Source organism: Chelonia mydas, chromosome 4 (assembly GCF_015237465.2).
Source record: "Chelonia mydas isolate rCheMyd1 chromosome 4, rCheMyd1.pri.v2, whole genome shotgun sequence".
NCBI lineage: Eukaryota > Metazoa > Chordata > Testudines > Cheloniidae > Chelonia > Chelonia mydas.
This window is the reverse complement of record NC_057852.1, coordinates 55,628,887-55,656,690: the sequence shown is the minus strand read 5'-3', so window position 1 is coordinate 55,656,690 and position 27,804 is coordinate 55,628,887. Positions and strand designations below refer to the sequence as shown.

The 27,804-nt window shown below is 42.0% G+C and overlaps 1 protein-coding gene across 1 annotated transcript in view; it reads left to right on the top strand.

Annotated features, from left to right (window-relative positions):
- The window catches only part of ZNF827 (zinc finger protein 827), a 136,286-nt gene that overhangs the window by 26,993 nt on the left and 81,489 nt on the right, over nt 1-27,804 (top strand). Inside the window, exons 3-4 of the mRNA XM_007055710.4 lie at nt 2,589-2,761; nt 17,598-18,078. Coding sequence (XP_007055772.3) covers nt 2,589-2,761; nt 17,598-18,078 — 654 coding nt within the window. The remainder of the gene's footprint in view (nt 1-2,588; nt 2,762-17,597; nt 18,079-27,804) is intronic.

Below are 27,804 nucleotides of genomic sequence, written 5' to 3'. Positions count from 1 at the left end.
GCCACGCAGGAGGCCACCAAGGGACGTGCACTTAATTAGCAGAGCTGCGCAGTGCACACTGCTCTCAGGGGTGTGGCCACAGGTGCGCCTGGAAGATGGTAGTGGGGTGAGGTGGGAAATAGGGGGTATGTGTAGGTGTGGGGTGAGGTGGAGGGTGGTGGTGGGGGAGCTTGGGGCGTGCGGGGCCGCGGCGGGGCCAGACACCTCTCCCTCCCAGCTGCAGGGCTGCTGCGGCGAGGCCAGACGCCTTTCCCCTGCCAAGCCCCGGGGCTGCTGCGGTGGGGCGAGGCGCCTCTTCTTCCCCACCCCCACAGTCCTGGGACTGCTGTGGGGAGAGAGGGCTGGGGGGAGTCCTCTCTCCCTGCTGCACCCCTGGGGAAGCCTGCACCCCAAACCTCTCATCCCAGCCCCACCCCAGAGCCCGCACCCCCAGTCGGAGCCCTCACCCCCTGGACTCCAACCTTCTGCCCTAGCCCTGAGCCCCCTCCCACACTCCGAAACTCTCGGCCCCACCCCGCTACACATCAACTCCATATTGGTGCACATAACAAAATTCATTCCGCACATGGATGGGAAAAATTAGAGGGAACATTGGTCCTGACTCCCTGTTTAAGATCCCATGCCACTTTTGCAAGAATGAGTGTTAGTCCCTGTGACTGGATCACATTCCCATTTGAGCAATAACACTTTGCCTAGAACACCTACAACATTCTTCCTGATTTTCAGTTGGATTCCGTGAGTCTGATTCTCCTCTCACATCAGTTTTACAGTCATGTAGCTCCACAGAATTAATTGGAGTTGTTCCTGATTTTTACGTCAGTATAAGTGAGAGGCAACGCAGGCCCAGTATTCTTTGCTTCTTATGCTAAAACATTGTGTAGTGTTATAAGCAACTCTTGTGTTCCAGCCCAGAAATAGCTGCATTTTTGTGGTGGATTACACAATTCCTGTATATTAGGAATTCTCATTGTTATCAACGGAGTTGTACTCGCTCACTCCAGTTCTGGGTTTGGCCTAAAGTAATGTGCAAAATTGCTGGTAAGCCACCTTGTTTATAGACCTATTATTAATGGGTTAGAAAATAGGTGACAGAACTTGCTACATTTATTTCTGATTCCCTTCTGATGATAACCAGTTACTCAAAAGGAGACATGATAGAAAGAAATTACTTGATGAATAAAAAATGCTACTAGTATATATTTCTGTAGTTTCTCTTACATTTTATAAAGAAATAAGGAAAGACATGAAAAAAGTGAAACACTAGCAATTATAGTGTTGGTTTCTGCTGATTTTTCAGAGATGCAATGATGGAGTAATTTAATAATATATTGAGTGTGATAGAAATTCTACTCATGAAGTTTTCTGAAGCTGCAAAACACATATTGAAAATGTACTCTCTTTCTCAGGCTTGTTGATTAGGTCAGAAGGACTATGTAATCAGACGAATTATATTTTTGTCTCCTACCAGCTAGTAGGAATTATCCTGAAACACATTACAAAATCATTCTGGAGGTTTTATTAGTTGGTTTCCAATCACAGGAAATGTTAAATTTCATGAATTCTTGCAGGTAGAAAATAGCTGATGAATACGTTAGATAATGAACTGAAATAGTCTGGAAATAATTCCAAATAGCAGGATAAACACTACTGACTTCTGAATTTTCGGAAATAATCAAACTGCCTTTTAGCAATCACAAAAATTGTCTTCTAGTTCAATGACAACACTACAGACTTCCTCGTAATGGGCAGAGGCATTTGTAGTGAGATGTCAGAATGTTTAATTGTGTCAAGTCAAAGAATCTCCTTCTCCTTAGCATGGTGATTATTCCATACTTAGTAGGTAAATTTCCTGGGCCTTGGTTGCCATTCCCTCCTACAATGGATGATACTGTGCAAAATAGCATCCAAATGTCTAGAAAAAGGCAATAGGTTTAATGCACTGACAACCAGAGAAACAGGATAGAAGAATAAAAAAATCCCATGACCCTAAAGTCACCTGATGACTGAAGCAGCAGCAGCATCTGCTTGAGCCATAAGTAAACAAGTTCAACAGCAGGGATTCTGAAAACACTCAGTATTGGCCTTGAGCATGTCCGGTTTATGATGCCAGCATGGTTTATGGTTAAGAAGTGTGAATTATTCTGTATTTAATATCTTATTTTTTCATTATCCATCAAATACTGGAATTAACCACTTCTAAAATCAAGAGTTAAGCATTTTTTCCCTGATCAAGCTGGCAGCAGATAGGAAATTTGGCTACCGAATGATGTTTGTGAGAAGTATAGGGCCAGGTGAGGAAGAGTAGCATCGCCTATTGGCTATCCAATGAGTTTTTGAGACTTTTAACTTGATAAATGAATCTTAAATTACAGCTTTCAAGAGGGAGCATAACTAGATTAGGGAGGTTTGAATATGGAAGGAGAGGAATTGAAACCTTTGTTGGGCGTTGGTGTTTAACCAGTACTATGTCTGTCTTTGCAGATGAAAATCTAAAGTTGTAAAATGATATTTTGGTATGTTTATGAGGGGAAAGTATTCTACCAGTAGCTGTAAAGGACCTTCTCTTTTTCTTTTCTCCCTCCACCAAGCCCCAGAAGAAGAAGGAGGAAAACCTTTTCAGTGTCCAATCTGTGGGTTGGTTATAAAGAGGAAGAGTTACTGGAAACGACACATGGTGATTCATACAGGTTTAAAAAGTCATCAGTGCCCACTCTGTCCATTTCGTTGTGCACGCAAGGACAATCTCAAATCACACATGAAGGTAAGGGCAGTGTTCACTGACAATGAAGAGACTGGCTTAGTGAGCAAAAATATATAGAAAAAAACCTATCTGGTTAAAAATCACATAATTAAAAAAAAATCTCATTTCCGTACCTGTGTTACTAATAACATCTTATTAAAAATGAAAGTACAAAAAGTTTTAGATTTTAAAATTTCAATTTGTTTGCCTTTTGGATTTGGTATAACTTGGGCAATGAAAACAGACTGGTCAGTTTCACCTTCTGGCTCTCCTACAATGCTGTAAAGTTTGCAGGCATTTCAGGGGAATGTTCAAAACCAAAACAATAACTGTTTTCACTGTAATACGTTTTTGTAAATAATGTTTTTATTATTTATTTATACACAACTTATATTTCAAGCCTAACCTACCTGAAGGTTAAATGTCCATGTTAAACTGGCAAAAATGAACAAATTCAACAAAGAAACTTAATGGAGAGGCAGTAAAGTGCTGCAGGGGTTAAAGAATGTGGTGTGATGGTTCTTGCTTACCATAATGTGTACTTCAATGCATGGACACCGGATGGTGAAGTGAAGATGGGCTTTGGCTTATCCAGTCTCTATATAAAGTTACTGATCAGAACTGTTGAGTTTCCTTCATTGGCATACTTGATCTGTTATAATAGCAGTACAATTTTTTGTTAGTGGCTAAATTTGTTGTTTATAGTTATTAGCACAGATAAATATCTTTAAAATACACAGGGAAATAGTGGGCTTTTAGGCATGATTTGTTACAGCAGAGGTTGGCAAACTACAACCCGCGGGCCACATCCAGCCCCTGGGACCCTCCTGCCCGGCCCCTGAGCTCCCGGCCCAGGAGGCTAGCTCCCGGCCCAGGAGGCTAGCTCCCGGCCCCTCCCCCACTGTTCCCCCTCCCCCGCAGCCTCAGCTCATTGCACCGCTGGCACAGTGCTCTGGGCAGCAGGGTAGCAAACTCCTGGAGCAGCGCAGCTGCAGAGCCGCGGCCTGACCCGGTGCTCTGTGCTGCACAGTAACGTGGCTGGCTCCAGCCAGGAGGCGCAGCTGTAGAGCTGCCAGCCACCGGTGCTCCAGGCAAGCAGTAAGGGGGCAGGGAGCGGGGGAGGGAGGGTTGGATAGAGGGCAGGGGTGGTCCGGGGGCGGGGGTGTGGATAGGGGTCAGGGCGGTCAGAGAGCAGGGAACAGGGGGGTTGAATGGGGGCAGGGATCCCGGGGGGGGCAGTCAGGAAGGAGGGGGGGCTGGATGGGCGGCAGGGGGCAGTCAGGGGCAGGGGTTCTGGGGGTGGTCAGGGAGAAGGGGTGGTTGGATGGGGCAGGGTTCCCGCGGGGGCAGTCAGGATGAGAGGAGGGGTTGGATGGGGCAGGGGTCCCGGGTGGGGGCTCCAGGAGTGGTCGGGGATGGGGGGTGGATGGAGCAGGGGTCCCTGGGGGGTCGTCAAGAAACAGGGGGGGTTGGATGGAGCAGGAGTCCCGGGGAGGGGCATCGGGGGCGAGAAGCAGGGTGGGGGCCGGCCCATGCCTGGCTGTTTGGAAAGGCACAGCCTCCCCTAACCGGCCCACCATAAAATTTCCAAAACCCAATGCCAAAAAGTTTGCTCACCCCTGTGTTACATTTTAGAACACTGGGCCAGATTCTGATCTCACTTACACCAGAGCAACTATTGACTTCAGTGGAGTCATCTTGATTTACACTTGTCATGGATACAGGGCTAGCTGCACCTCTCTTTCCTCTCCAGTCTCTGAGTGCACCACATCAGGTCTCAGACCTTGTGCCTTTACCTCTCCTGAGGTGGAACCAAGCAATTCTCCCACTCTTAGACAGGGTTCTGGGCTACAGTACCCTGTGTATCGATTGTGCGTACCTGGCAGGTCTGACTAGATTCAGTACCTGTAGTTCTTTGGGAGTCCGTGACCAGTGGTAAATACAGTGACCAGACAGCCTTCTCAAACCAAAATATTGTTTAATCTTGGTAAGAACAAAGCATAACATAAGGGGGAAAAAAGGGTTTTTTAAAACAATAAACAGCCTATACGCAGGTCTGTCTTACCTAGAGGCTTGTCATTCTGTGTTAGAAACCCTAGGCAGGCCTCTCTTTACTGTCTCCTGCAAACAACTCTCCCTTCCCTAGAAAGCGTCACTTTTAATCCCTCTGAGAAGTCCTCTGTTTCAGTTTCCAGGGCCTTTAGGTTCTCTTTTGTTTACTTGATGGGACCCCTGTCTTGACAAGCTTTTCTGGTGAGTTTAGCAGAGGGTCAGAGGTATGACATCAACGTGAATGATTGGTTCTTGCACTGTCTCTTAATTGTTGGTTGCTGGATGGCTATTTGAAGCCATTCTACTCTTTCCTGCCTATGGGTAATCAACCTCTCCTTGAATTATCTCTGTCTTCATACAGTAAAGCCCTCTTACAACAATCGGACAAATATACAGATCATATAGTATTCTATGCAATAATGTGGTGGTGATTTTATGAAAACTTCTCTGTAACACGGATAAAAACATTAAACTGTCCAATAGCCATTTTTCAAAATTTGTCTTCAACAAAAAATACCAAAGAATTAATTAGGTAAAGCAGAGTCCTCAAAAAAATCTGACAGCACCAAAAATTATTTTTAGTTGTTCTACTACATATTGAGAAACAGTGTTTAACCAAGTCAAGCTATTCATGAGCAGAAAAATTGCAATTACGTTGCCAACTAGTATGCCAGTTTTATCCCAATATCAGTTAAAACAATGTATTTATAAATCCATAAAAGCAAAACTGTAATAGAAATTACAACTGATCTTTACCTCCTGCGACACTAGCTAGCTATGTGCACCTTTATGATACAGACTCTAGCTTGTGACGGTATCACAACTGAGAGTTGCAAGGTTTATATAGGTTATATTGTCTTAAAATGCTTTCAGAACAAATCAGTAACCAGTACAGTAAAGGATTTATGTATGTAAGGAATATATTTAAATTCTTGGTCATAACCATTGAGACAAGTATTTATATTGCTGTGTGGTGGGTTAGGAATAAAACTAAAAACAAACCCTGAATTAAAATTTTTATAAATATGATTAACCCTACCACCATCACTGTATGCACACGCTCTTCTCCAGCGCTGGCAACATTTTGCAGAAGACTTGGTTACATCACTGCTTTCTCTAATATGTTTACACATGAGAAGTGTCCACATACTGCCCAACCAAGGGCCACTTAGATATAAAATTACTTTAGTGGTTACTCAACACCACCCTCTAGTGCAGAGGTGGGCAAACTATGGTATGGGGGCCACATCTGGCCCGCGGGACTGTCCTACCCAGTCCTTGAGGTCCTGGCCCGGGTGGCTAGTCCCCGGCCCCTCCGCTGCTGTCCTCCACTCCCCTGCAGCAAAACCGCCGCATGGCCAGCGCTCTGGATGGCGGGGCTGTGTGCTCCCGCTCCTGCAGGGCAGTGCGTCAGCATGTCTGGCTCCAGCCGGCGGTGCAGCTGCCAGACATTCTGCTCTGAGTGGCATGGTAAGGGGGCCGGGAGGGGGGATTGGATAAGGGACAGGGAGAAGGGGGTGGTTGGATGGGGCGGAGGTTCTGGGGCGGGCAGGGGACGGGAAACAGTGGGGCTTAGATAGGGGGTGGGGTCCTGGGGGGCGGTTAGGGGTGGGGGTCCTGGGAGGGGCCGGTCAGGGGACAAGGAGCAGGGCAGGGTTGGATGGCTGGAGGTTCTGAGGGGGGCCGTCAGGGGTCGGGAAGTGGGAGGGGGCGGATAGGGGCGGGGCCAGGCTGTTTGGGGAGGCACAGCCTTCCCTACCTGGCCCTCCATACAGTTTCACACCCTGATGTGGCCCTCAGGCCAAAAAGTTGGCCCATCCTTCTTCTAGTGTCACTATGAACTAATCTGCCCTGAGGCTGGTCTCATGGAAGGTCCCACAAGGTCTCACTCTGACACCCCTTCTGCTCAATGTGTGTGTGAGGCCTTTCTGCATCCAGATGCGATTCAGAGTTTTGATAGTGATCTTTAAAAGCCTTTATGTCTCAGGTAACTTGTATCTGTAAGCCTGTATTTTCCCCCCATTTCACCATAATGAGTGAGATCAACTGAAATGTACTTGAACAAAGTGTTCCCAGATTTAAACCTCTGCAGGTTGGTGACAGAATGTTCTGAGTGGAGGGCCCTCAACTCTGTCATTCATTCCTCCTCTGTTCTAACAGAGTCTGCATATCAATATGAAGTAAAAGCCCATCAATTTTCTCTTTATTTTAAGTGGGTGGGTGTAGGGATGTTGTGTTAAGTTTACTTCTGGTTTGCAGGGTGACGTGTATCTACTAGGGATTAGTATTGATTAACTAACTTGGTGGGGTTTTAAAAAAAAAAACAACCAACAATATTGTTACACCCTCAGTCAATTGTAAGAGATGAGATTTTATAAATGAATCAACAAGTAAAATAAACTGGAGCAAATTACAGCCCCCTTATCCATGATATAGAGGTGAGGCCTGCAGACTGCAAATATCAGCACTCAACACAGTGTGATGTCACAGGTCAAAATGGACCATTACATGGTGGGAACCGTGGCCTTCACTGGTCACACCACCCTATTAGAGGTGAGGGCATACAAGGATCGTATGGGCCACATTCAGTCTCACATGCTCACTTTGGCAGTCTGTGGTTTACAGATACATTCAAATGATCAGACTTACAGTATAAGGGTTTGGAAAATATTTTCTGTTGACACTGGGGCTTGATATATATTCTCTTCTGAGTAGGCCTCTGGTGACAATGTGGTGCATCAGGGAGGACAAAATCAAGATGAATCCAAAATGCATGTGTGGCTGGTGAGGGGGATAGAGAATATATGTTTGATGAAGTCACTGTCACCCTGCCAGAATGACATGAGTTTTCTTTGGTGATGGAGTAAGCTGATGACAAATTGGGGTAAGCTGAGGCACAGATTTATTTTACCACAATATAAAAGGTTTCCTTAACCCTCTCTATTTAAAAAATAAAAATAAAAAAAAATTCCAAAAACAAAAAGTACATAGACATAAAATACAAACAAAAAAACTGAGAAATAAAACCAAAAGAAAAATTAAATAGAAGTAATAAGGTAAAACAAAAACTGAAGCTGTTATTCAGAGGCACAGTATACTTTCTCTTGCTGGAGATTTCGTAGCCTTTCAGTGTCCTGTCATTTCTCTGGAACTACTTTATCTTACTCTGGCAGATAGGATAAAGAGGAGAGACTCCTACACAAACTGTTGCCACTAGCCACACCCACTGAGTCTACTATAAATTCAGGCTAAATCCCTGGCTGCAGCCAAGATTGTATGCCATCTTCAGAGCCCATGGTTTCCAGAACAAAAGAATGACAAAAAATGAAGTCTGTAATGGAATGGATTTGTTTGTCCATCTGCACCATCTGCTCAGACAGGATTCCATCAAAATCCAGCGTTTTTTTAATATAAGTGTGTTGAGAGATTTGTCTCCTGTTTTATGTTTAGTAGAGCAGGATGGCAGACAGGATTGTTCAAGGCATTAATCTATTGCAGTCCTGTCACACTGTCATCAAAATCTAGGAGCCTTTTCTTAATTTTGTTTCTTACAGCAGCATAGCCTTGAGGCACAGTACCTTTACCCACTTCTAGAATTATAGATGTTGTGCATCTTTTTTCAGACTTCCATTTTTAATTAGTGATTCTGAGTTTTGATTTGTGTCAGTGACATGTAGGTGTTTATGGCATCTTTTTTTCCCTTTTCATTTCTTAAAAAATCAGTTTTGATAGCTTTCTGTTAACTATGTCATGCTAATGAGTTTGGACCAGAATACAACATTGCAAGGAGCAGAGCACTTCTGGTGTCTTGACTCCAGCTATAGAGCATTTCGCTGCAGGGTATTGGGCTGATTCTAACCCTGACAGTGTTTAGATTTATACCTATCTTTTGGATAAAGACTTTATCCAAGAAGGATCCCTTTCCACTGCCAACTTGCAACTGTTGGCAAGGAAGTGAAAGGCAGGAAGGAAAAATACCCACAGGTGCCTTTTGTAAACAAGGGAGGCTGAGAGAATATTGTCATTTAGGGCACACATTTTTATGTTTAATAGTTATATGACATTTGGATTCAATAATCATACCCATAGAAAAACCTAAAATAGATTCAGTACAGAAATGTAAACTAAAATTAGTTTTTTTTCACCTGGGATGGGACAAAAATCATATAATTCATAACCCAAAGTTTTGGTCCTTACGCTTGGGCCTTTGGAAGGCCTATCAAGCCTGCTCCCAGGAACTCCGGACTCATTTCTGGTACTGCATCATGATTTAAACTGGTGCTACAACTGTGGCAAGTGATGTTGACCAGCATAAGGGTGGAACAAAGAGGATTTCTGAAGGAAAACAAAAATTAAGAATAAAGAAGCAAGACGACAGTTTTTGAGCCCTTCCCTGTCTGGGTTTAATATATAACAGGAATTTATTTTCCTAATTTAAAAAAATATCATGTACTTATTTTGAAGTGTCAAAATGTAACATAAGGGAGAGTGATAATCTGGGAAGAAAATCTCAGTTTTTTCAATTTCCCCTCATAGGTAAGTATGGATGAAATTCACCTCAGAACACTGCTGCAGGCTTCAGTCACCCAGCTTCCGGCCACTCCCGTATCTATGGAGCATGCACATACTAGTACGCAGCTTCCTGCTCCACTTCCAACACTACTTGCAGAGGGATTGGTTAAGATCACAAAGTTATGCTCCAGAAGAGCAACTGGGTATCCACATAAGGATTTAAGAATAAGCATATGGCCAAAAATAAGTATAAGTGTGTCATAAATATAAAGGGAAGGGTAAACACCTTTAAAATCCCTCCTGGCCAGAGGAAAAACCCTTTCACCTGTAAAGGGTTAAGAAGCTAGGATAACCTTGCTGGCACCTGACCAAAATGACCAATGAGGAGACAAGATACTTTCAAAAGCTGGAGAGGGGGAGAAACAAAGTCTCTCTCTGTCTGTGTGATGCTTTTGCCAGGAACAGAACAGGAATGGAATCTTAGAACTTAGTAAGTAATCTAGCTAGATATGCGTTAGATTCTGATTTCTTTAAATGGCTGAGAAAATAAGCGGTGCTGAATGGAATGTAGATTCCTGTTTTTGTGTCTTTTTGAAACTTAAGGTTTTGCCTAGAGGGATTCTCTGTGTTTTGAATCGGATTACCCTGTAAGGTATTTACCATCCTGATTTTACAGAGGTGATTCTTTTTACTTCTATTAACATTCTTCTTTTAAGAATCTGAATGCTTTTTCATTGTTCTTAAGATCCAAGGGTTTGGGTCTGTGTTCACCTATGCAAATTTGTGAGGAGTTTTATCAAACCTTCCCCAGGAAAGGGGGTGTAAGGTAAGGGAGGATTTTGGGGGGAAAGACGTTTCCAAATGGGCTCTTTCCCAATTATATACCTGTTAAAAGTTTGGTGGTGGCAGCGATAAAGTCCAAGGGCATAAGGTAAAATAGTTTGTACCTTGGAGAAGTTTTAACCTAAGCTGGTAAAAGTAAGCTTAGGAGGTTTTCATGTTGGTCCCCACATCTGTACCCTAGAGTTCAGAGGTGGGGAAGGAACCTTGGCAAAGCCTCTATATAACAATACAAGAATCTTAAAGCAAAAGTAGGGGTGAACTCGATTGCCTGGCAATTAAAGTGCACCTTGACACAGTGGACATAGTAAACATGGCTGAATCGCTGTGGAATAACAAAAAACCAACAAGAACCTGAATCACATGGGTATAAACTATTCAGAAAACATGGATAAGTAGAATTATACCCAACTAAAGATTCTGTGTTAAGAGGACCATACTGTGGAATCTGTAAAAATCCCATGCCATAAGAATAGAAATATATTAGCCTCCTGATTAGACAATGGATACTGAATGCACAACATTGAGGAATAGCAAAGCAGCAGCTAAGTCTAATATGATAATAAATGGGTGACTTCAAAGATCTGTATATAAACTGGTCAATTTTCACATTAGAACAAGATAAAGAGAAGAAATTTGATACCTTGAATTATTTTTCCTGGAACAGCTAGTCCTAGAGCACACAGGCAGAGAGGCTAGTCTCAACTTAGTTTAAATAATACACAGGAGTTGGTTCAAGAAGTAACTTTTGTTGAAGTGCTCATTAAGAGTGGCCCCAGTGTAAGTAAAGTCAACATCCTTAGGGGAGGGATCATACCAAAACTAGCATGGTGTAATGGGTTTGGCATCCACCTCTCATGAGTGCCCCCTCTGGTTGGTTGTGTCCACGGTCTTTAAACCAGTTCTGGCCCTGGTATGGGGCCATATCCCCAGGGCTTCCTCCCTGGAGACACTATCTTCCTGCAGCCTCCCTAGGCTCAGTCCCGACTCAGTTTCCGCAGCCAGGCAGGCACTCCTTCATTGCTCCCCTGGTCCCTGCTAGCAAGCTGCCTTTAGCTCAGTCCTAGCAGCCAGCCATGAGCCTCTCGCTGTCCCGGTCCCTGTCCCTACTTAGCTGTCCATGATCATGCTTCTTTTCCAGCCAAACATGCTTCTTTTCCAGTCCTTTCTTCTCCAGCTCTAAACCACTTTTGCTCTGTTCTGCATCTCCTTTTATATGGCCCTCCTGGGCCTTGATTGGCTGTTTCCCCTGCAGCCCCTCTAGCCTGAGTGGAGGACCTCTCCACTGCTCCATTCCTTGGATGGGTGTGGCAGAACCCTGAGGCCTCCAGCTGGGGGCCTTTGGGCCTGGTCCACCTCATCACACATGGTAACACTAAACTTTAGAAAGGACAGGTGTTTTTGTTTTAAGAGGAGGTTTGTGAGAAAAAATGCCCTAAATGAAAAGAGAAAACTATAATTTTTGGTCTTAGCATAGTGACTTTTCTCAAGCATATCCTTACAAGGCCTGAAAAGCATGCATATCACTAAACAAAAATGGAAGCAGGAAGGCAGAGTGGGGCAGGAAAGAAATATGGTTAAATTGCAAAGTTCAAGAAGGTATTTTAGCCAGTTATGTCCTCCAGAAAATGGTTATCCATCCCAAACGAAACCAATAGTAAGTAAAGAGCATAAACTATGGCAGCTAAATTGTCAAATAGTAAGTAGGAGGTCAGAAATAAAAATGTTTTTTGCCTATTTACTCTTTAAATTCTAAGTGTATTAAACTCAGGACGTCTATGAAAGAATTGGTGGGTCCACTTGACTGCCAAGGAGTTAAGGGAACAATTAAGGAGGATAATGATGTTTCACAGAAACTAAAGGTTGTCTTTGCATCAGAATTCATCACACTGGGAAGATACTTCAGAGCTACTCTTTACAAGTAATAAAGGTGAGACACTGTCAGAGGCTGAGGTGCCAAAAGGAGTAGTTCTGGAACAAGTAGATAAATGTATAGAACAATGAGTGACCTGCACCAGGTGATGTACACCCAAAAGTTCTGAAGTAATTTAAAAATAAAGTGACAAAGCTGCTGAGAAAAATGGCCCTTATTAAAATCAGCCAGTAGCCTGGAAGACTGTAAATCTTGAACCTGTCTTTAAAAAAGACACGAGGGGTTGATCCTGCAAATCACAGACCAATACAAGGGAAACTGATTAAAATGATAAAAATAGAACACCTTGAATAACATGATCTGATAGGGGTACATGGCTTCTGTAAAGGAAAATCATATTCTCATATACTGGGAAACTTTGAGTGTGTCATCAAAATAATGGATAAAGAAGATTCAGTTGAGATAATTAATTTGGCCTTTAAAAAAGCCTTTGGCAAAGTCCCTCACCAAGAGGCTGTCAAGAAAATTAAGTAGTTGTGGAGTGAGGGGTAAAGTACTATCACAGATTAGAAATTGGTTAAGAGACAGTAAAACAACAGTTAGGAATATATTAATCAGTGTGAAGTATGACGAGGTTAACTGCAGATTTCTCTATACTTGGACTAGTAGTGTTTGATCTATTTAGTAATAGTCTAGAAAAAGGAGTGAACTGGCAAAATTGCAGATGATGCAACATTACTTAGGAGTGTCAAGACTAGGAGGAATTGAGAAGATCTTCAGAAGGCCTAAAAAATCTAGGTGATTAGTCAGTACAATGGCAAATGAAATCATTGTTGATAAATGCAAGGGCGTGCTTATTAGAAGGAACAATTTAAACTAGTCATGCACATTCAGGAAAAATACCTGAGTATTACTGTAGACAGCTGAATGAAAACATCTTCTCATTGTGAGTAGTGGTTAAAAGAGCAAACAGAATGTTTGAATGTATGTAGAATGGGACAGCAGCAATACTGAAAATACTATGATGCCATTATTTAAATAGATTGCATGCTCTCACCTGTAATTCTGTATTCAGTTTTGCTCAATCAAAAAGCTATATAAGAGATACAAGAGGTTCAAAAACAGGCAACAAAATGATTAGCAAGATGGTAAGAACTTCCTTTGAAGAAAGGGACTGAAAAGAATTAAATTGCTTAGATTAGAGAGGAGACGACAAGATTGAAGTAATGAATGTGATGGAGAAGGTAAATCGAGCTTCTTTTTATTCTTTCTTGTAATATGAGAACAAGACACTGAATTCAGCTGGCAGAAACAAATTTAAAACTGATGAAAAGGAAATATTTTAACCCCCACCTAACTGGGACCAATTCTGCAAACATGCACATGCTAAAGTTTAAGTGAGTAGATCCATTGAAGCCAATGGGACTAACTAGCATGCTTCAGGTTAACTGATGCAAAAGTCATTTCAGGATCAGGGCCTGGAACTTTATAACCCATTGCCACAGGAAGTCATTTCAGACCAAGAACATTGCAGGATTAAAACAGAGTTTAGACAATTATACAGACAAGGAGAACATCCACAGTTATGTTAAATAGGATTAAAAAAAAAAGGTCCTTATGCTCCAAGGCATAAACTTAATAGGATTTAGGAAGAAACTTGCCATATAGACAGGTTATATTATAGCTATCCACTTCAGGGTTTATTGCTTCTCCCTGTGAAACATCTGGAAGTAGTCATTACCTGAGAGAGGAGACTGGACAACTGTAGATGGACCATCCAATGTGTCAATAACTAAGTTCTTTCGTGCAGTCAAGGACCAGGAAGTGAATGACAGTTAAAATCCCTTTAAATGAAAATGATCATTTTCTGTTTTTATCATTGTTTGTTTTCAAACCAATTTATTTATTGAAATTTTTTAAATACTACTATAGGAATGCTAGCCAGTGCTCTGGAAACTTGTTTCATCCATTTCCTATGGTTTAAACAGGAATCCTTGAATTTGGATCCAGTGAGCAAGAATTTTTCCTTTTTTATTTATTGTATAATCTGCAAAATTGTAACCTAACGTGCATTTTGTTTCAAACTAAAGCAAGTCATGATCAGCTGGGTGATTTTGCTGTTGTGACCTGTCACAAGAGAAATCCAAAACGGACAGACCCGTCACCTCTCTCTGAACTCTGGAAACTGCAGAGGTGGCATTCTGAGCCCCTGGGAAAAGAAACTGGGCTTCCACACAAACTTTGCCACCTCTCAGCAGCAGTGGCTTTGACAGCCTTCAAAAGGAGTCATATTTATGACATCAGTCCTCTGGCAGAAGTGGTTAAATATGGGCACTGGGAGACATTGATTGGTGGGGATCCTAAAGATGCAGCCTGGCACATAGGAATTCAGTGGGGGTAGCAGATAAAGTTGACATACTGAAGGTGCTTGCAACTGTTAGCACATCTCAGTGCCATGTGATAAAGAAGAAAGTCACTTCTATATCACAGTATTTCCAGTAGTACAGATAATTAATTTTGTTGACATTTCATTACAAATTCTTATTATTTATGATATATTATACAAATGTTCTGCTGTAAGTGGGGGGTTGTTTTAAAACCCACTTTGGGTGCTATAAGGACTGGGCTTCAGCATTAGCTTGTAATATCTTAATTTTTGTTAGCTGCAACTTTTAACATCTTAAAATGATTTTTGGCTGTAAATACCCACATTTCTATCACATTGAGAATGTCATTTTGTAAACTCTGTACAACAAGGATTATCTTGTACTGAGTGTTTGTACAGCACATACACAATGAGACCTGATCCTGTTTGGGGCATTTGGGTGCTGCTGCAGTACAAATCTTAGCAGCATCAATGAAATGTACTTTCACTGAATGCAGAAGGGCTAAATGGCAAGCGAGATTTTGATTGCTTCGCTAACCTTACATCTCTGCAGGCCTGAGTTCAAATCCTCTTTAGGTCACAAGTGAAAATGAGCGTGTTTATCTCAGCTCAGTGCCATTTTGTCCAGATTATAGAATCACCAAACAGCATGGAACAAATTTACATCTCTAGCAGTATTTGTAAAAGGAATACCCAGGGTTGGAATAGCATGGTTGCTAGAGTCTGAATTTAAAGTTGTCAGGGTTCCTTCCCCACTCTGAACTCTAGGGTACAGATGTGGGGACCTGCATGAAAACCTCCTAAGCTTACTTTTACCAGCTTAGGTTAAAACTTCTCCAAGGTACAAACTATTTTACCTTATGCCCTTGGACTTTATCGCTGCCACCACCAAACGTTTATCTGGGTTTATTTTATTAGGAAAGAGCCCATTTGGAAACGTCTTTCCCCCCCAAAGTCTCCCAACCCTTGCACCCCACTTCCTGGGGAAGGTTTGGTAAAAATCCTCACCAATTTGCATAGGTGAACACAGACCCAAACCCTTGGATCTTAAGAACAATGAAAAAGCATTCAGATTCTTAAAAGAAGAATGTTAATAGAAGAAAAAAGTAAAAAGAATCACCTCTGTAAAATCAGGATGGTAAATACCTTACAGGGTAATCCAATTCAAAACATAGAGAATCCCTCTAGGCAAAACCTTAAGTTACAAAAAGTCACAAAAACAGGAATCTACATTCCATTCGGCACAGCTTATTTTCTCAGCCATTTAAAGAAATCAGAATCTAACACATATCTAGCTAGATTACTTACTAAGTTCTAAGACCCCATTCCTGTTCTGTTCCTGATAAAAGCATCACAGAGAGAGAGAGAGAGGCTTTGTTTCTCCCTCCCCCCAGCTTTTGAAAGTATCTTGTCTCCTCATTGGTCATTTTGGTCAGGTGCCAGTGAGGTTATCTTAGCTTCTTAACCCCTTACAGGTGAAAGGGTTTTTCCTCTGGCCAGGAGGGATTTTAAAGGTGTTTACCCTTCCCTTTATATTTATGACAAAAGTGCATTGGGAAAGTTTGCTAGCATTATGCTTAGGGTCCTACTAAATTCATGGTCCATTTTGGTCAATTTCACAGTCATAAGATTTTTTTAAATCGCAAATTTCATGATTTCAGCTATTATAATCAGAAATTTCAAGGTGTTGTAATTTTAGGGGTCCTGATCCATAAAGGAGTTGTGTGTGTGTGTGTGGGGGGGAGGTTTACAAGGTTATTGTAAGGGGAGGGTTGCGGTACTGCTACCTTTACTTCTGCACTGCTGCTGGAGAGCGGCGGCTGCTGGCCGGGAGCCCAGCTCTGAAGGCAGAGCTGCCGCAAGCAGCAGCGCAGAAGTAAGAATGGCAAGGTATGGTATTGCCACCCTTACTTCTGTGATGCTGCCTGCAGAGCTGGGCCGTCAGTCAGCAGCCGCCACTATCCGGATGCCCAGCTCTGAAGGCAGCAGCACAGAAGTAAGCGTGGCATGGTATGGCATTGCCACCCTTACTTTTGTGCTGCAGCTGGCAGGGTGCTGCCTTCACAGCTGGGTGCCCGGCTAACAGCCACCACTCTCCAGCTGCCCAGCTCTGAAGGCAACACAGAAGTAAGGGTGGCAATACTGTGATCCCCCTAAAATAACCTTGTGACCCGCCTGCAGCTCCCTTTTCGGGTCAGGCCCCTCAATTTGAGAAACGCTGGTCTCTCCTGTGACATCTATATAATATAGGGTAAAAGCACACAAAAGACCAGATTTCACAGTGGGGGGGAGACCAGATTTCACGGTCCGTGACACATTTTTCATGGCCATGAATTTGGTAGGGCCCTAATTATGCTTGTTCCCTCCCTGTCATGAATACTAAATTAATTTACAAATTAGAGAGAGAGTGTGTGTACATACACAAATGGTAGCTCCCAAAGGCCATAGTTGGGACTGGAGTCCCATTGTACTGGGAAGTGTACAAACACACAGGAAGACATGGTCCCTGTGTGAAAGAACTTGTAGTCTAAAAATATGGAAGATAAAAGAAAATGTTCACCAGGTAACACCTGATAAATCAGAATGTGATGCAAATACTTTATTGTCTCATGTCATAACAGAATCTTTCATTTTCTGCTGGAATTAGTTCTCAACAAACTATTTCAGTGACTATAAACAAGAACTGTGTTTTTCTCATAATGGAGGATTAATATGGGACCTAAATTGTTTACAGTATTTGTTATACAAGTTAGCATTTTCAAGGTTTGCACTGAAACATCATTATTTACAGAATGTTATAGGCATAACGCTCAACAAAATACACAATAAATAAGGTTCTTGTCCAAGAACAAGCTGCCTGTCTGAATTGAGGAGTCAGAATTTTATACAATAGGCATTACAGCCAGGTCATAAAGGTTGATTCGTACAAAAAGGACTTCCAGTTTTTATGGTGCGGAAACAGGACATATCTGGTTTTTGAACTGGGTTCAGAACTTATGTTCTTTGCTGCCTAGGTGGTGTCATACTATTTTTATTAGAAATTGATCTTTTAGCAAGAGTCTTGTAATGACATGTTCACTAATGAGTTGAAGTATTTATAAAAATGTGTGTGAGAAAGATATATAAGAGAGACAGTTAGAATATTTTTATAACATTTTCTTTAAATGTATGTTTGTTTTCAATCATATAATCAGGTTCATCAGCACCAGGACAGGGGAGAAACCTTCCAATGCCAGCTATGCCCTTTCACGTCCTCACGCCACTTCAGCCTGAAACTCCATATGCGTTGCCATCAGCACTTCCTCAGGACAGAAGCCAAAGTGAAGGAGGAAATCCCAGAAACTGAAGTCAAGGGATCGCCACAGCTAAATAATGATTCCTGCCCTGGGCAACAGAGGGAAAGAGGATCTGAGCTTACAGGGACAGCGTCTGTGTCTAAAACACTTGAGGTGGCTGGGCAGGCCAGTGCTGGTGTCCCACCTTTAGTAGTAAAGGAAGAACCCAAAGACGACAACAGCATCTCAGCTACATCCTTTGCTTTCAGCACCGTTGACAGAGCCACCAACAACACAAAGCTGAAAGACTCCTCTGACTATGTGGCCAATACAGCCTCAGCACTATTCAGCCAGGACATCTCTGTCAAGATGGCATCAGACTTTCTCATGAAGCTGTCAGGTAACTGAATGGCAGGCAGCAGCTGCTGCTCCTCCTCCTCTAACCTTAAGAACCCCCTCTGTTCTGCGTTCACTAATTCTTGGAATTGCCATACGTTTTTTTTTTCACCTAACTTTAAAAAATAACAATTTCCTGTTTATTCTTTGGGAGGTCACACCTAATTATTATATTAGAGAGCTGGGAATAGGAACTCCAGATTCTGTTATTGAGTCAATACGACCATATACAAGTCCTCTTGGGCACGCTTTTCAGAAATGCTGAGCAGCCACAATTGCAGCTGAAGTCAATCAGAGCTATTGTTGCCCAGCATCTCTGGAAATCTAGCCTTTAACCTTCCTCGGCCTTTTACCGTCTCTTAAATGGGGCTTATAATGCTTGACCCCACTTCACAGGAGCATGTGAGGCCTAGTTAATCAGTGCTATTAAAGAATGGAAGATGTTACTTCATTTTATTGATTATTATCATCAAAATGTTGGTAGCCTAAGAAGTACGTGAAGAACTTCTGAAAACCTTTGTTTTTAATTGAAATCCTTATTTAATGCATACCACGCTTCTATTTTTTTCCCCTCCTTTGGAGAGTTGTCTGCAGAATAATTTTATGAAATGGAGTATATGTGCCTAGGGAGAATCTGTTGTATTTTCTGTCTTCTATTGTTGGTTTGACTGAACATTTCAGTTTTGGGAATATGCCAGAGGTGGGGTGGGGCATTATTAGCTAACATCTTCAAAGGTTGGGCTTGAAAATTTAAAGGAGAGGAAGGGGGGAAATGGTTGATAGAGAATCAGTTCTGTCTTCCATGGAGATGCCAGTCCCCCAGGTGATTTCCATATACCATATCTGCCCTTTGGAGGTTAACAATACCCTTTTAAATGGAGACTAACTGGTCACTGCATTCCTTTAAATGGAATGTGACTTGCATTTCTTTAAATGTCATTGCCAGGTGAACCAGAGGATCAAGGTCTGGCCTAATGTCCTTTTGCTCAGTGACAATTCAGTGTTGTCTTTTGGAATGGCTTAATGTCCTCATCTGACCCAGATCTTTGTACCTCTGGGAGTACGTAGACTCTTACCTGAGAACACAGGATGGAATGAAGAGAGCTGGAAAATAAAGTCTCAGGGTTCGTAGAGCCAACCCAACACAAAGCAAAAGGGAGAGGAAAAGAGGAATGAGAAGTCAGGGATGGGATAGCAAACAGCTCTCATTATGTTTCAAAAGAAGCTCTGGAAACTTCTGGATTTTAGAAGTATATGTTGACGTTTTTTTCCATTTTTTGTTATGGAAAAACATTTTTTGTTTGTCCGCACCTTATTTTGTTGTTGCTGTTGAGTTTCAAACTTAATCCATAGAAAAAGCCCATTTTTTGTTGTGGTTCTGACAACTGGTTTAGATTATTGTTGCTTAAGTGCATGTTATGCAGTAAGTGGCTCTCTAGACCTCGGCTGGACTGCACTGTAGATAATAGAGCTCATGATGGCTGCTTAGAGCATGAATTGAGAGCGGAAAGCAAGAGGCGAAAAAGCCTGCTGATAACTGGGGAAAAAAAACCCACAACATTTTGATCTGTTGTTTTTCATGTAACAGTTGATGGGGAGCTGTTTACAGTTTGGCAGACAGTCATGTTTTCAATGATTGATCTGTTGGCATCAGAAAAAGGATACAAATGTACATTATTCATGCAAAAAGACCCATCCAGTTATTTTATAGTGACTTACTAAAGGTCCTGAAACCTGACTTGTATGCACTGTTACCTAGCAACATGCTATAAAGTCACTCGGGGAGTGAGATGTATCTGTAATTTTGTGTGTGTGCATATTTGGATGAAAATGTACTGCCACCGTCACCAAGTTTACAATACAAGAAAAGCTATGTTAAAGGGGAAGGAATGTATTTTCCAAAGGGGTTGATATTTTGCAACATAATTTGTAAGTTGGTGCTATTCCCTATGCAATATGCGTGGCTATATAGCAGTAGTAGTGCTCTTTTATTTAGCAGGTCTGATAAATATTAGCGGTGTTTTTTCTGTTTCCAGGTTTTTCAGTTAGTGTACTGAATTCAGTCCCTTTGATTAGTTTCTTATAATGACACTATTAACTCTCAGCCCTTAACTTTTCAAGAATATAAATCTCTTGACTTCTCAAATAGCATGTGACAGACTCTTTCCAGAGAAATTGTCAGGCTAGACGTGACTCTTTTAATTTGTTTCAACTTTTCTGAAATAGAAGATGTAAACCAATTCAGCAATTTTAAAGTCCAAAACATTAAAAAAAAAACCCTGAAATACTTTCCCGATTTTATCATTCAGAGTCAAAACAGTTTAATTTAGAAAGATACTTGCAAGGTGTGTGTGCTAATGCTTCCTAGTGTTCTGTTTTAAATGAGGCTGATCTACAGATTTTATTTGGTTAGGGGCATAGGTCTGGAAGGGACCTACTGGGTCATCGAGTCCTGTCCCCAGCTGTTGCAGGGAACCCAGTCATAGAATCCTATTCACAAACTTATCAAGCTCTATCTTAAAACTAAGGTTGTTTGCCCCGACTACTCCTATTGAAAGTTTGTACTAGAACTTCGCTCCTCTGATGGTTAGAAACCTTCCTCTCATTTCCAGCCTAAATTTATTCATGGCCAGTTTATATCCATTTGTTCTTGTGCCAACATTATCCTTTAGCTGAAATAGCTCATCTCCCTCCCTGGTGGTTACTCCTCCCCACAATGTATTTATAAAAACCAATCATGTCCCCTCTGAGTCATCTTTTTGGCTTTTAAATTAACCAAGCCCTTTTACTCTCCCATCAGAAAATAGGCTCCCTATTCCCTAATCATCCTAGTAGATCTTCTCTGCACCTGTTCCAGTTCAAATTCAACTTTCTGGTGAACACTGGTGAGCAGAATTGTACACAATATTTGAGGTGAGGTGTCACAGATCCACAGGTCCAGTGCTCTGGAACTGCTTTGGAGCAATCCCTGGGAGGACCCCTTCAGTGTGCCAGACCCCCTTAGGGTCTCACTCTTTCATTAGGGTTAAGCCATTGGACTGAACCTTGGAGCCTTGGACTGAACCTCAGAGCCTTCAGCACCCTGATTCACACCATGAGCTCCCTTTAACGAATCCACCTGAGGTGGGCACCTGAGGGAGACTTATACACCCAAAGGAGGCAATGCATCCTCACCTTCAGCATCTGCAGTGACTCTCAGCCAGCACTGTAAAAACAGTAGGGTTTATTACAGCAGTTCTCAACCAGGGGTCCAGGGCCCTCTTGGGGTGGGACGGGGGGATGGACGTGAACAGGTTTCAGAGGGTCCACCAAGCAGGGCTGGCATTAGAGTCACAGGGAAGAAAGCCAAAGCCCCACTATGTGGGGCTGAAGCCACAGCCTGAGCAAATTAGCTTCACGGGCCCCCTCTGGTGTCGGGCCCCGAGCAATTGCCCTGCTTGCTACCCCCTAATGCCAGCCTTGGCTTTTATATGCAGAAAAACAGTCATTGTGGCACAGGTGGGCTGTGGAGTTTTTATAGCATGTTGGGGGGGCCTCAGAAAGAAAAAGGATGAGAATCTCTGCTTTATTAGGTGTGTGGAATAGTAGAAAGATCTTGGTTAGCACAGAGAGAAGAAAGTTACACCTTGGTCCATTCTGGTTAGCCCAGAGTCCCAGCCAAGCAGTGTGTCCCTTCTTGGCTCCTGCTCTGTCCCCTTCTGTCCTCTTTGTGCAGATTTCCCAGTGAGTCACACCTGGCCTCTCCTCAGACTTCTGTTCTCCAGCTGGTCAAACATGGCTGGCTTCCTGACCATCCATGATCGTTAGTTGCTAGGAACCAAATGTCCCAGGGGTCGGCTTTGCCATTGTCTTCATGGACTCTCCACTCACATGGCCCACAAACTCAAGACAGCTAGGCTTCATCCACACTGTGTGGTAGCCTGCCTAAGAGTAAACAGCCCTTTTCCACTCCCAAGATGATCATGCAACATATAAGGGAAATTGAGGTACGCACAGTATTCCTACAAAATATTACAGAAAATTCCCACTCCGTTACATGAGGTCTTTGCTGTACCTTGTACAATGGTATTCATACGTCTACTGGAAATGGCTTGCTTGATACATCATAGGTTTGTATTTGCCTTTTTCACAGCCACATCAGATTGGTCATAGTCATCTTGTGATCGACTAATACACTGAGGTCTTTCTCCTCTTCTGTTGTTTCCAATTGATAGCAGAAGTTCTTATTTGTCCCTATGTGCATGACTTTGCACTATTAAATTTCATCCCATTTCTATTGCTCCAGTCCTCAAGCTTTTCCAATTCTTCCTTTATAATATCCCAACCTTCCTCTGTATGGATGGTATCTCCCAACTTTTTATCATCAGCCAATTTCATTAGCACATGCTGATCTTTTGAGCCAAGGTCATTAATTAAAATATAAAATAAGATTGGTCCCAAGACTGATCCTTGAGAAACTCCACCAGTTACCTCCTTCCAGCTTGATAGTTCTCCTTTCAGCACAACCTGTTGCCAGTTTCATACCCACTTTATAATTCTTCTACTGATCCCCATCTTCTCCAGTTTAATAATTTCCCTTTAGCTTGTTAGCTACTGGTTATGGTCATGTAGTCTGTTTGACTCTGTTTAATGACCTCTGATCCAGCAAATCAATTAAGCATGGGCTTTACTTTTTTGCATTTACTTCAGTTCAAACAGGCCTAAAGTTAAACACGTGCTTAAGTGCTTTGTTGAATCAGAGCCAACACGTTTTTTCATTTTGTTTTAGTTTGTTTTCTGTACATCAATTCTATACAGAAACCCTGTAACTGCATTTGTAACTTAATCTGCAGAATGTTAGTTTCTATTTTTATGGTTTCAATTTCAGCCGATTCAAAGTATGTGTCTGTGTGAAAATTTTTCCCTTCCACTCATTTTAAAAATTGTGTTTCCTATTGTTATAAAACAGCGTTTTCTCACATTAAGCCAAATTGCCATGGCCAGCATAGTATAATAACATCCTTACTGTGCTAGTTTTTGTGAAGTGTTTACTTTTCATCACAATTTAAAATAAATGAGTCCCATTGAAATAAATGTCATTCTTGAGCTACTGATTTCAAAGGGACTTTGTGTGGGAACAATAATTGTGAAGCATACTTCATTCCCTTTCTCCTCCTGGTGTTCACCCAATTGCATTGCCCTAGACAACAACTCTTTTTATCTTAGGATGTACTTTGCATCTACAGTTCTTTTTATGCTGTTTAAACTGCTCATGTGAAAACGCTCCAATATGGGGGAAAACTAACAGGAGCGCTTATCAACATATAAAGTTTGGCCAGCCTTGCTTGTTAGAGAAACTACAGTCTGTGTTTAAGGAGGGTGGGGGAAACCCCTTTTAATTCATAACTGATATCACAGCCATACAGTGATAAACATTTTAGGAAATAATACTATCTTGGGATTCTGATGACTGAAAAACACTAAACTCTGTACTCATGTTTTCTCAGCAGAATCCATTGATAGAATAATAAACTACTAAATCAGCTGACTGCTCCATACAGTACATTATGAGGTAAATTGCATTATTGGTTAGAAAGATCATCCGTACTGTGTGGGTTCTTGAAAACCTTGGTACTTATGTGGTGTCAAGCAAAATCTCCCTGCAAAGTTTCCCATCAACAGTGCTGAATTGGCTGGTTTGGAGACTCTTCAGAAGGTTATTTTTAAAATAATAAAAGTACACCCAATTAAATTGTCAAAACTGATATATTTCCTTTGCAATTCCAAGGAAAAGAATATACTGCATATGTTTAAAGTCCATAGTTTATGCTCAAATCAGAGATTTCAAATAGAATATGTAAGCACACATGGCTGGCAAATATTTGGTCATGTCCTTAAGTTAAAAACATTGTAAATTCCATAATGCTGCTGTCAGTGTAGATATTACTGATGTCAAGATAGCTCTTTGAAGTGTCTCTTCAGATTCACATTTTCATAATTTCCATCTAGATCTTTAATTGAAAATAAAACCCAAAAAGGGCAATAGCACAGTTAATTAAAAGTTGGACAAATAAAAGCTTTTAATAACCTCTGCTTCTGATATATCACCATCTTCATCTTCCCCTTCCCCAGTAGATTGCTGTTTTATATCCAAGAATTTCTTGGCATCATCAAAATCAAATCTCTCATATTTTACACCTCCCAGAAACACACAGAATTTAGCAGGGTACAGGAATGGAAAGTCTGCGCTAATGAAGCGTGATTTGAACTTCAGTACAACAAACTGCTTCCCAGTGCATTTCCCCAAGACACAGCAAGAAATATACAACCCTGTGCTTCTAGAAAGTGTATATTTTTCAACCTAGATTTAAATTGTGCACAAATTACTATTCACAGAAACAAACATAATGATAATTCTCTTTGTTCTGTGATGGGTTCTACTGCTCTGAGCAGAAGTCATAACTCATAGGCCTTTCAGTCAGATCCACTGGCAAAAAGGCAGAGTTTCATTCGCTCATTCTTTGAAAGCTCCTTCCCCAGTATCTCTGCTTTCATGGAGGTGAGCAGATGTTTTCTCTGCTGCTCTCTGAGAGAGAGCCTTTTGCAAGAAATTCTTTCTCATGGGAAACAAGTCGTTCCCCCCCCTCCATCTTCCTCCAGCTTGGTCTTCATCTGTTAGGGTGGAAAGGGCCATCGCAGAGGGTCTCACTTTGCTGCACAACAGACTAGGGACATATCAGTGGGTTCAGCAGGATGGTTTTAGCACTTGGTACTGACCTGCTTTCCCTTCAGGATCATGCCTCTGTTGCAATGGGCCATGCACCATGTTGCTGGCAAACAGGGGGATGGCCCTGAAGACAGTAGTAGAGGGGTTTTTAAACCAAAAATTTCCTGTCTTCACCCTACCAGAATCTGCATCACACCATGTAGCCTGCAAGCAGGTTCCAGTAAGGGAACAAAAACTCATTCAGTGGGCTCACACAGACAAGCAGCCTCCATTTTTCTGTGCACCTCTCCCTATGGCCAGTCACACTCCTACTCTGCATGCTCTCTCTTCTGGGTTCACTGTTCAGAACTAGCTGTAATTTAGCCAGTAGTGGTGACGGAAGGGATTTCTTGTGGCAATACTTGTGTGTGAACTAGCACTCTATGGTTTCCTTAAACCTCCATCCCCCCCGCCCCAAGCACTTAGGTTCAAAGCAGTTTAAGAAAAGGTGGAGCTAGGTAGCTAACTTTTTTCGAACACTTCGCTTCTACTATTACTTCCAATTTGCCTTAATATTCCTAAACAAGATGATTTGGATAACCATGAATTTAAATAGAGTGTTGCACCTGATAGGTTGTTGCTCAGGGGTAAGTCTTAACACTCATATCCCTTCCCTTTAGGCATGCCTACACTACAGTTTCACCACCCTAGTTCATATGGAACTAGGGTTTCACTTTGACAATGTATATTTCAATTCAGATCCTTGTGGAGGATCTCAAACACACACAGTGAATTTGCTGGCAATAGTTCCCACAGAGGCAAATTTCTTTCAGTGGGGAGCTTAGGTGGTAGCCTACTTGGTTTTCCTGAGGCAGAGATTGAGTACACAAGGAGTTGGAATCTGAACAGAATTGTGTTACAGCACCTCACGTACGGTGAATGACAACTGGTGTTCTGTAATCTGTCAGATCCTTTGAGGAGAGGGCACCGGAAAGAACGAGCAAGTGAGAGACCCAGCTAGATTCTGTCCTGTCAGGAGAATGGCATTTCTATTTCCAAGCCATGTATAGTCTCTTTCTAATAAGTCAAACAGAAATTATCAGGCGAATGGGATCTTATTCTGAAAAGTCAATAACAGATCTCAACCACATAGTTTCTTCCTGCAAAGAGATCAGTTCACCACTTGCTCCTTTTGCAGAGTTTGCAGATTTTACAAACTTCCTGGCCATCTGCAAGTGTGAACTAGGGTCTCGTATATAGTTTGCCAAAGTTTACTCCAGCCCCCCAACTTTCCCAATGTAATAGCAAAAATAGCTAGGAATACTTATCAGTCATACTGTTAGTCTTTTACTCATCACAGCTTCTCTTTAGGGTGTGAATGTTCAACATCAAACAATGGATCCTTCCAAATATAATGAATATGAATCATCAGAATTCTTTGGTTCTTCCTGATCCCCAATGCCCACAACTTCCCACCTGGAATCTTAGTAAGTATTCACTTATTGAGTCACTCAGGCATTCTAGCCTCAATGGGATTCCAGCTAAAACATTATTCCTTTCTTTTCTTCCCATAAACCCTAGGGTTCCTTGTAGAAAGTTTTCCTTTCTTAGCTTACTTAGCTTCATGTCTCAGCACTTTGTGCCATTGATCCTCACATCTCCCACTGCTGTCTTTGGTTGGATCCTGCTATCTCATGCCTTTGTAGTTGTGGCTCACAAGCACCACTTATAAAGCATCCTGGGGCCCAAGGTTATTGCTGTGTGGTTCTAGAGCCCTTCATTAGAGCTACTTTCAACCATGGTGTGTCTATTTACTGGCTCTGTAGATCTCTTTTCTTGCAGCCTTCCCTTCAGCAGGAAGGTTGAGTGGGGATTGTTTTATTTTCTTAAATTCTTACTTTCAACCCATTAGTAGCTGGACCACAGACCAGTCTTTCACTGGGCCCAACTTATAACACCAAGCTGCACTTGAAGCAGATAATTCCTTTTCCTTTTTTCAATCATAAGTGTTGTAAGCACTGAGAAATACACAGTAAGTGAATTGGTTTGGTCAGCAGCTTCTGTTGAAAACTTTCTGATTTCTTTATTTGTAATGACTATTATATCTGTTCACTATTTCTCCCAATGTGGTTGGTGATTGGTCACTGTGTGCTACTTCCCATGTGTTATGATGAATTCTGTCTGGAGCAGTGAAACCAGTACTGAAGAGAGACAAGATTAGTCTTCTCACCTGTAATTTTAATTTATCCTAGTGCAGATCCATCACTCTGGAAAATCTTATTTATGTTTATCTACTCTTCTATATAGACTTGGTTTAGCTTGGAATCCTCTTTGTTATCTTTCAGGTTAGAGCAACAGGGAATGTTAAATGGATATCAACACAATAGTTGGTTCTTTTTTCAATTAATTGTAATAACCAGGGCTGAAATTCAGCTGGGGCTATCCAGAGATGAGCTCTGATAAATATTTTCAAATCTGCGGGAGCTCTGGCAGGGCTGAAGTCCCGAGCCCTGGCACCTCCCGTGGGGCTGAAGCCCTCAAAAGCCCCAGCCCACAGCTGAAGCCCGGAGCCCCAAATGGGGGAGGGACCTGGGGATTCCAGGAAATAGTCTCTGAGAATTTAAGCCCTGGTAACCTGTCCTAGGTTTGTGTATCCTCTGAGTTGGACGTATTCATCTGGGGAGGGTTTTGACAGTTCAGGAAATGTTCCAGGAGGAAGAGCTTTCAGTTAACCAAACAAATATATATTCTGCTGGATGAGTTATGACTTCTGACCAGAATAATGCATCTATATAAGAGAAAGCAGGAAAGGCAGGAACATCAGTTTAGCCTTTTTCCTTGTATAATTTAGCCAAAACCACATCTCTAAAGCCCTGTCTAGACATGGGCCCTGATCCTGCATTGAATTCCATGTGAATGGACCCCTGTACCTCCGAGAGCCAAATTGATTCAAATGTAAGTTGAGACTGAGATAAAAGTTGAGATTCTGGACCCCAAGAGGTGCTGCTACACTCCTCTTGGGAGATGTGCTGGTACACAATGCCA